The following is a 10,291-nucleotide window of genomic DNA, read 5'->3' on the forward strand; positions in this document are numbered from 1 at the left end:
AGATTTTTTTAGATTCAAATTTTAGATCTTCATTTTTTTAGAAAATTAATACATTATAAGTTTCATTTTAGAAAAATACTTTCAGATAAAATTATTTTTCTCATCCTGAAATTTAAATTTAAGTTCTCTATTTTTTTTAAAAATAAATACATAAAACTTACATTTTAAAAAATATATATTAAACGATAAGAATACGTTCTCTAATTAAAATTAATTTTATATCACTAATTTTATCGAGCCGCTTCTATGAGCCATTTGTGTGGGAACTTCCATATCAAACACCAAATTTTCTTTAAAAATAAAATAAAATCCGTGAAGGACGTGGCAATTTTTTTAAAAAAATTATATTTATTAATGTACTTACTCTCGTTGACCTTTAAATTTCAATTACTTTGTTCACAAACTTTTGTTTTGGACTATATGATTTATTTATTTTTTCCATCCACTTAATTATTTTCTTTTTAATTTCATATTTGGATTTATATTTATTTTGGGATTTAACTAATTTAGTTATTCAGATTCGTTAGAAATTTTTTATTTTAAAAGTAAAACACTTTATATCAAAGAATAGTATATTATGACTTAAACCTAAAATCTTTAATTAAGAATGAAGAATATTTATTTGTATCCACACATTAATAGTTTCATCTTTTTTTTTTTTTTTTGAAAATTAATGTATATAATTTAGATAGTATATAATTATTGTGTTGTTAAATATCAAACTCTTCTATAAGATACCAATTGTAAGGGCGATTAAGTTGATCGAACAGATAAATAGAGAATTATAAATTTAAATTCTTTCATTACATATATATTTTTTCAATCAAAATTATTCAGAGAATGCACACCTGTATAATAGCGACTACCAAATTTAAAATAAATAAATAAATATCAATTCTTTCTTAACTGAATTGATCTAACTTAACCTACCCACTATAAGTTACAACAAGCCAATTTGACTTTGAAAAGTGGGGTCTAATCTATTGTGGCTTTAAACCCCTCTCCTCCAAGTGGAGTTTAATTAGGTTGATTTTATATATATAATGCCTAAAAAAGTTTTTAAAGAAAAAATATTTAAGTAATTAGTTGTTATAATGATTTTGCATACAATAATTCATAAGTACTTTTTAAATTTTAAAAATTATTTACTAGCATCAATCGGCAAATTAAAATAAGTGATGTTGTCCAAATTATAATTTATAAGGGTTAGTTAATTGATATCTAATGCAAATTTGGACATTTTTTTGATATAAAATTTGACTTTTTTCACTCTAGAAAAAAGTGGACTAAGTCACAATATTTTTAAATAAACACATCTAGACACTTCAAATTTGGCTTTTGCTTAAAAGTTAACACTTCAATTTCGAATATACATACTTAGACATCTCAACTCATTTTCATTATGTCAGTTAAACACTTCAACTTAATAAATAATCATCTAAACACCTTGAAAATGCATTTGTCTTGTCACCGCACCTAATGTCCACAAGACACGTTAAAAATAAGTTGAAGTGTTTAACCGTCTATTAGAACCAAATTAAAATATCTAAATATAATTGTTTTGTACTTATTTATGTATAAAATAAATGTATAATTACGCCTAATTAAGATAACTATAACCCTCTGTTTCGCAAAGAATGATCTGGTTTGACTTGACACGGAGTTTAAGAATATAAAAAGAACTTTTGAATCTTCTGGTCCTAAATTAAAATTAGGTCAAATATACAAAACTGCTCTTTGATCTTGTGACTTAAACATATCACCACGTGGAAAGCTGAAATTAAAATGTTATAAAAAAAAGAAAGAGTTCATTATTTTTGATATTGACAAAAAATGAAACGAGATTATTCTTTTTAAAACGAATGGAGTAATAGTTTTTATATTAATATATATATATATATATATATATATATATTAATAATCCAGAAAGAATCAAAACGTGGAGTGTTGTGGATTAGGTGTCAAAAAAAAAAAACTAATATTCCTTTCCATTTTCCTAACAAACAAGATTTAAAAAAAAAATAAAAAACTTATAGACAACAATTACTAATACATAAGCTAACAAAAAACCCCTTCTTTTTTCTTTTTTTTGAAGTCAACAATGACAAACATTAACACCAAAAAACACATTTTTCACCTACGTTCTTCCTTCTACTTTTTTCTAATTTCACAAATCGTCGCAACAGTAGCAACAACAGATAATACGATCACGATTACAAATCCCCTTACGATATCGAAAACTTTAGTCTCTCAACAAAAGAAATTCGAATTGGGATTTTTCACTCCTGGTGGTCCAAATTCAGACAAATGGTACGTGGGAATATGGTACAAAGAAATCAAAGAAACGACTATCGTTTGGGTTGCAAACAGAGAAAACCCCGTCATCAATTCATCGTCGTCCCCTGTGTTAAAAATAACAGAGGATGGACGTCTAGTTATTGATGACGGAGATGGAAACTATACATGGTCATTGAACTTATCAAAAAATAATACGACATTTATCGCTAAGTTATTGGATTCAGGTAATTTCGTCGTTTTAACAGAGAATGAAGAAATTATGGTGTGGCAGAGTTTTGATTATCCAACGGATACTCTGTTACCTGGAATGAAACTTGGGTGGGATTCGAAAACAGGGTTTAATAGGAATATAACATCGTGGAAATCGCCATTTGATCCTTCCAGTGGTAATTATACGTTTAAGCTTGATGTTAATGGTTTGCCTGAAGCTTATTTGACAAATAGAGATAAAGTTTTCTATAGAAGTGGACCTTGGAATGGAGTTGGATTTAGTGGTGTACCAGAAATGAAGCCAACAGATATTATAGTTTTCGAGTTTCAAATGAATAAGGATGAAGTTTACTACACTTTTGAGGTATGTAATGAGTCTGATTCTTGATGGGTGATGTTATGTTGAGTGTCTCTTCACGTGTGAGTGTGATTCTTGATGGGTGACGTTATGTTAGAGTTTCATGTCAGTAGTGGGATGGATTGGGGTAATCTTTCACTTGTTGAAATGAACTTAGGTTCAATGTTTATTTCTTAACATGGTATCAGAGTCAGACTCGTTTGATCAATTCTTCGTGTATATGATGTTAGTGGGATTAGCGGACTTTTTTGTGTTCTTATAACGGTTTTTGTATAATCTTCACCTTATAACTTTTGGGGTATATATATCTCTTCACGTGTGAGTCTGATTCTTTTTTTAAGTAATGAGGAGTAGCGTTATTGAATTTCATGTTAGCAGTGGGATGGGGGCAATCTTCACTTGTTGAAATTAACTTAGGTTCGATGTTTATTTCGATACGAGAGTTTGACTCGTAGGATTAATTCTTCATTTATACGATGTTAGTGGGGATAGTGGACTTTTTGTCTTTTTGCACTATTTTGAGTAATCTTCATCTTATGAGGTAGCTTTTCGGGTTGAGTTAGTTTTAACATCCATTTCTTAAATGACAGATGTATATATGCTCTGATACCATTTTGTGAAAACGTATTTTTACTTATTTAATTATGTTTCTGATAGGTGCTTGACAGGAAAATATGTTCGAGATTGTTAGTGAGGCATAACGGTTTTTTAGAGAGGTATACTTGGATTCCGACTAGTAACATTTGGAACAAATTCTGGTACGCCCCGAAGGACCAATGTGATTTTTACGAAGAGTGTGGTGTATCGGGAATTTGTAACGCGAATCTATCGCCTGTATGTAAATGTCTAGTGGGGTACAAGCCAAAAAATCAAGTGGCATGGGATTTAAGAGATGGATCAGATGGATGTGTTAGATATCATGATTTGGATTGTGAAACTGATGTTTTTAACATATTGAAGAACATGAAATTGCCACAAAGTTCAAGTTCATTTGTTGATACTAAGATGAATTTGGAAGAATGTGAAAAAATGTGTAGGTACAACTGTTCATGCACGGCGTACACTACCGCGAACATTACGGGTTCGGGTTCCGGTTGTGTCATTTGGACTAAGGAATTAGTCGATATGCGCCAATATTCGGCAGCAGAAGGTGGACAATTTCTCTACGTTAGAGCTGCTTCTTCTGATGCAGGTACGTTTTTCATTTTCATCTAATGTTTGATATTCATTTCGAGACTTGATTATTTTGAATTGCTATGGAAAATACCTTTTTTGAGGTAAAATAGTATTGCATATTCATAAATGTGAAAATATGATTTAATTTCTTGTTTAATCTTAAACCTGAGACCTCTTATTGTAGAGGAAAGAGTACTATCTTATGACTATTCTTATCTTAATTTAGTAGGAGAGAGTTGAGTCGAATTCAATTTAATGGAGTGGTTGGGTGTTGGTAGAGATATATATGGAATTTTTACGTATTTGTTGGTTGAATAATAATAATAATAATAATTCCGTCTCATTTTTCATGGAGTTCGAACTTCATATTTTTAATTGATTAAAAAAAATGATTGTCTAGGCAATTTTACCTCTTTATTTTAGAAATTTGAAGTAATATAATGAGTTGGACATGTGAAGATCCGCCACGTCACACTAGGTTGTTAGCGCGCCCTTGTTGAGATTTTATGAGATTCTGGAACGATTGTGTAGATGGTGTAGTTCAATATTTTATTTTAGGATATTCTGTAGGTGATAGAGTTCGATATTTCATTTTTAGGAAATTCTAGAACGATAAATAATGGAGTTTGATATTTTACTTTTAGGAGATTATAAAATGATCGTGTAGACGGTAGAATTCGATATTTATAATGAGAAAAAAGATGCCTGTTCAAAAAAATTTTGTTATTATATATTTAATGTGAGTAATTAATATAAAAGTAGTTAGGTGCTATACTTTGAAAAAACAAGAAGCTAGTACATATTATCATTAAAATAAGCAAATTATAATTAATTAAAGTCCATTGACTCTAGACAAAGACTTGAAAACAGCCAACTATATATTCATATATATTATCCTGAAATATATTTTATTTGATATGGAGAGAGATAAAACATATTCTTTGTGGTAGGCACGTTTTAATTTTCACTTAATTTTCCTTTTTTTTTTTTTGAATTATTATGCATTGAAAAAGAAAAAAAGGTAAACCAAAATATATGAAAAATACCCTCAAAAGCCCTAAATTAGTTAATCATATGGTTTACCTACTATTAGGTGTTTGATTTTTTTTTCCTTTTTGATTAGATTTAGATTGGGATGGTTTATTACTTAGAAAATAAAGCACCTATATCTTAGGCCTCTAGAATTAATTATTTTCCATTCAAAAGAAAATTCTACTAATACCAAGTTTTTATCGCCCCCCCCCCCTCCTTTTATTTTTAACTTATTAGCAGTTGATATAATAAAAAAAAGTGAGTATAAAAGGTACATGCCTATCTTTATTAATTAGTAATAAGTTTGATGTGAACAGTTATAACCTTACAGATTCACGTGAACTTAGTAGCTTGTATTCAAATTCTATAAATATACTAATAATAAGTTCTCTAAATATTTAGAGGGTCAATTACTGATTTACGTAAATTTAGTAGCTTTTATCTAAATCATCGTTTTCGTCGGGGTGAAGCTATAATAAGTCTGTAGGTAGGTTTTGATAGAACATAGTAGCTTTGATCTATACTCTATTTTTGTTTAAAAATTCACTAATCATGTATAAATGATTAATTAAAAACTCAACAAGCTATTTTTTCTAAAATTTATAATTCATAAATTCAAAACTTTAGCTTCAACTCTTGTCATAAATATTAGTAAATTTCAAATCTTAAAATCCGACTCATTATAATTTAATGCTTACCTATAAAAAAAAAAGGTGAGAAAGGGATTTGAAATTAAAACATAGTCATAAAGTGAACAAAGCGTGTGTTACCTTTTCTAATTTTGTATTTTGTATTGCTAACGCAAATTGTTGCGTGACATAATGAAAAAATACATTAATATTTTGCTGCTTTTATTGCTATATTTTCATGAGGATTTCATTTTTTTTTTAATTATTAATTATTTTTAAAATCTTGATAATGATGGAAAAACTAAAATTGTTAACAATTGGTCCTAAAAGTTAGGTGTAAGTTCACACAAAATATTTCTTTTATTGAAATGAATGAGAAAAAATCAATTTTTTGGACCCACTTTATATTCCAAAATAGTCATTTGGCCGATTATTTTGACTCCGATTAATTTTCAAATTTACAAATAGTATGAGTTCTACTTTTAATTTTTCATAAGGTTTACTTTCATATTGTAAATATAAAATAAATAATTTTGATAAAGGACAAAGTCTTTAGGTCATTTGAATGGTAAACAAGTTAAAATATAAAAATGAAATAAATTTATTTAATATAATATGTATTGACTTTACATTGGATAAATTAGGATTAATAATTGTTTTCAATTTCAATCTTAGATTTTCTAAAGAACCTTGGAAGAAATCTCAAGAAAGGGCATTTTGGTCATTTTTCGTATTTTATTCGGAGATTATTATCCACATTAAAGGTCGTTCACAATTACCGTGTAACGATCAGTCTCATAGTCGAACTTTTAATCATACAAAATAATATAATCTCACATTTCATCTCGAGATTGTTATCTGGTATTCCAAAAATCAAACGACTATAGTAATTATTAATTTATGTAATGTGCACTAATGTTTTCGGATTCATGAGAAAGGAAACTTGACCTTCCGTTCATATGTATTTTTCGTTCAATTCACACCTAGTTCAAGTTACTCAATCGCGATAAATAAATAATTTTGTGACTTTACTATTTTTTTTTAAAAAAAATTACAACATTGATGGAAGACTCATTTTTATATGTTAATTTTCAGCAAAAAGTGGAAATGTTGGATCTGAAGATGGTTCTGGCAAAACAAAAAGAATTGCTATGGCTACTGGAATTACAGCTGGTGTTGTTCTTGTTCTAATTGGAATTGTTAGCATATGCTTTTTATCAAAGAGAAAAGAATTATTGGAAAGTCCAATAAGAAAAAAAACAGAACAAAGAGGTATGTTATTATAAGCCCATAATTTCGATTTCCTTATGGTATTCAATATTTACTTTTAAGGCATAATACATAAAGGATGCACATGTATAGACACATCAACTCGTTTTCACTGTGTCTATATGATCATTTTGTAAGTCGGAATGTACGTTACTCAAAGTTAGAGTGTTCAGTTGTCAGTTGAGGTCAAGTTAAGGTGTCTATAGATGTGCATTCGTATTTCTAACACTATTTTTGAACCAGGCTCTATTGAAAGAAGTCAAGATCTTCTAGTGAACACAGCTATTATTCCAAGTAAGAGAGAAATTTCTGGGGAAACTGTCGCGGACGAGTTTGAATTGCCATTATTTGATCTCAGTACCTTAGCTGTAGCTACTGAAGATTTTTCTGATGCAAATAAGCTAGGCCAGGGTGGTTTTGGTTGCGTTTACAAGGTAAAGACGTTAAAAAAAGACAAAAACTTATGTTGCTTGTATTGGTCAAGAATGTCGTCATATCCATGTCAGATCCTCCAAAAATACTATAATTTGGAGGATGTAACACGGGTACAGTGACATTTTTCGAGGATCATAGCAATACATAAAAAATTAGTCCTTTTTTGCATTTACAAGTTAAAGCTGATCATATATCAGTAAAAAGAACCTATGCTGCTCAGACAGGACAAAAATGTCATTGCATGCACTCGTGTCAGATCCTCCAAAATGCATCATTTTGGATGATTGATCTAACACGGGTGCAATTACATTTTTCGAGGATCTGAGCAATACATGAAAAACTAGTCTTTTTTTTTCATTTACAATGTGAAGCTCAACTAGATGTGATAAAAGCTTTGTTGTTCAGATTCTACAAAAATGTCATTGCGCCCCTGTCGGATCTGACACGAGGGTAGCAACATTTTTTTAGGATATGAGCAACATATGAAAAACTAGTCCTTTTTGCCTTTACAAGGTAGATTTGAAAACAACCTATGTTGTTCGTATCCTACAAAAATATCATTGCACTCTTGTCGGATCTTCCAAGGAAATGCTTCATTTTTGGAGGATCTGACACGAGTCTGTGACATTTGGAAAGATGGACTCCGTTTTATTGGAAAGTGTGAAGACATTCAACAAAAGAACATCTTTTTTTTAAATCAGGGAATAATAGATGAAGGTCAAGAAATAGCAGTGAAAAGGTTGTCAAAGAATTCAGGCCAAGGAATAGAGGAATTCAAGAATGAGCTAAGGTTGATTGCAAGACTTCAACACAGAAACCTCGTTCGTCTTCTTGGATGTTGCATTGAGATGGAAGAGAAAATGTTGATATACGAATACATGGAAAATAAAAGCTTGGATTCAATCTTATTCAGTAAGTCGTTTTTCGTTCATTACATTCTTATGATCAGTAACTATGTTGATTATGTGCTATTGGACTTCAAATTTAACAAATATACGCGTCTCAGATAAGCATAAAAGCTCGTTGCTAGATTGGCAAAGACGATTCAGCATTATCTGTGGGATTGCCCGGGGGCTTCTGTATCTTCATCAAGATTCAAGATTTCGGATTATCCATCGTGACCTCAAAGCAAGCAACATTCTCCTTGACAAGGAAATGATCCCGAAAATATCAGATTTTGGCATGGCACGGATATTTGGAGGCGATGAGACCGAAGGAAATACAAAGAGAGTAGTTGGAACCTAGTAAGTAGAATTACATCATTCCTTATAAATCATTCATGAAAAACACTTCGAAAAAGTGTTAGTAAATCGACTTTGTTTTTTCTCTTAATGTAGCGGTTACATGTCTCCTGAATACGCGATGGATGGTCTATTCTCTGTTAAATCAGACGTTTTCAGCTTCGGAGTTCTAGTGTTGGAAATTGTAACAGGGAAGAAAAACAGAGGATTTTATTTTCAGAACAATGAAAGAAACCTTCTTGGCCATGTAAGTACACCAACTTAGTCATCATTTCTAACAAAGACGGAACAGAATTTTGAGTTTATGCGTTCTGAATTAGTGGGTTCTCGATAAATTGTTTATGCATATTAAGTAGATTTCATAACATAAATCCCCAAGGCTTTTACTAAAGTTGCTACTGAGTTCTGTCGAACCTGTAACTTTCTCTCTAGTCCGTCCCTAAATGTATAATCGCTACGCAGGCGTGGAAACTATGGAGAGAAGGAGGAGCCTCAGAACTACTCGATTCATCAGTTGGTGAATCATTTTCTCCATGTGAAGTAATCAGATGCATACAAGTCGGGTTATTGTGTGTTCAGGAGCAAGCAGAGGATAGACCGAACATGGCAACTGTTGTATTGATGTTAGGAAGTGAAACCGCGACAATGCCTCAGCCTAAACACCCTGGTTTTTGCCTCGGAAGAAGACCTGTTGATGAACACTCGGAAACTATTTACGAAGAAACTTTCACTGTGAATCAAGTTACGATTACCATGCTTGATCCCCGGTAGAGTTAAACGTTCAGACAGATCATAGGCTTGCCCGGTTCTACGTGACAGAATTGAAATCAAGGCAAAATACGCTGATGGGAGTGTGAACATAGAGATTCCACGACAAGAGAATGCAATACATGGGGCTGGCAAAAAATGTATATATAGTACACTAGTGTTTTTTCTCCACCCGACCATATCAGGAGGATCAATAGTGTTTTAACTTACCCTCGTATAGTACGTTAGTACTACAAGTGGTTAACAATTTTTCTCTTTGTACACTTACCTTGACTTGGTTTACAAAAAAAGAATGTTCTTTTTTGGGTAGTTAATTATAGAATTAGTCTTCTTTCTCATTTTATGAAATTGTGAAGTTCCAATATAGATACGTCTTTTTTTAAAAAAAAATGATCTTTTTGCTATTGTACATAAACCTTGTTATATGAATAAATAGATTGAAATGTTCCTTTAATATATCTTGATCATAGATTTCAGAGCTAGTATCTATTTGAGGTTCTGCATTTATAGAGTAAATTCAACTCAAAGTTTATTGACCTTCTTTTTCGAAAAATTATATTGTATATATATTTCATCCACATTAGTTTGCTTAGGTAAAAAAATGGGCAAACAAACAAGTTTGAACTTTCTACTTCGTAAAGATATGGTATCTGGTCCTAACTCAACCTCAAAAATCAGCTCACAAGGGGAGCTTTGTCCAAGTCCATAGGAGGAGACCAATTTCTCAACTCTCTGCCGGTATGGGACTTATTAACACTCCCCGCACGCCCACACCTTAACCGAGTGGGAACATTTATTTGCTCGTGTTGACAAATAACTAAAAAGAAAATATTATCTCTCAAATATTTACATATAACTTCTCTAAGTATAATCAG

At 30.9% G+C, this 10,291-nt stretch overlaps 1 protein-coding gene across 1 annotated transcript; it reads left to right on the top strand.

Annotated features, from left to right (window-relative positions):
- The first annotated feature begins 2,072 nt into the window (after positions 1–2,072).
- Positions 2,073–9,870, top strand: LOC107013090 (receptor-like serine/threonine-protein kinase SD1-8). The gene is made up of 8 exons (XM_027915519.1): positions 2,073–2,872; positions 3,524–4,058; positions 6,799–6,975; positions 7,216–7,406; positions 8,109–8,319; positions 8,414–8,651; positions 8,745–8,895; positions 9,111–9,870. The coding sequence occupies exons 1-8, from the start codon at positions 2,102–2,104 to the stop codon at positions 9,417–9,419; spliced, it is 2,583 nt and encodes an 860-aa protein (XP_027771320.1). The 5' UTR covers positions 2,073–2,101; the 3' UTR covers positions 9,420–9,870.
- The last annotated feature ends 421 nt before the right edge of the window (positions 9,871–10,291 follow it).

Source organism: Solanum pennellii, chromosome 3 (genome assembly GCF_001406875.1).
Source record: "Solanum pennellii chromosome 3, SPENNV200".
In the NCBI taxonomy this organism is placed as follows: Eukaryota; Viridiplantae; Streptophyta; class Magnoliopsida; order Solanales; family Solanaceae; genus Solanum; species Solanum pennellii.

Bases quoted from the DNA above. Each gene is read 5' to 3' on its own strand.
- LOC107013090 (XM_027915519.1), top strand. From the start codon at position 2,102: ATGACAAACATTAACACCAAAAAACACATTTTTCACCTACGTTCTTCC. The intron at 2,873-3,523 runs GTATGTAATGAG...TGTTTCTGATAG, and splicing joins AAGTTTACTACACTTTTGAG to GTGCTTGACAGGAAAATATG. The intron at 8,896-9,110 runs GTAAGTACACCA...ATCGCTACGCAG, and splicing joins AAAGAAACCTTCTTGGCCAT to GCGTGGAAACTATGGAGAGA.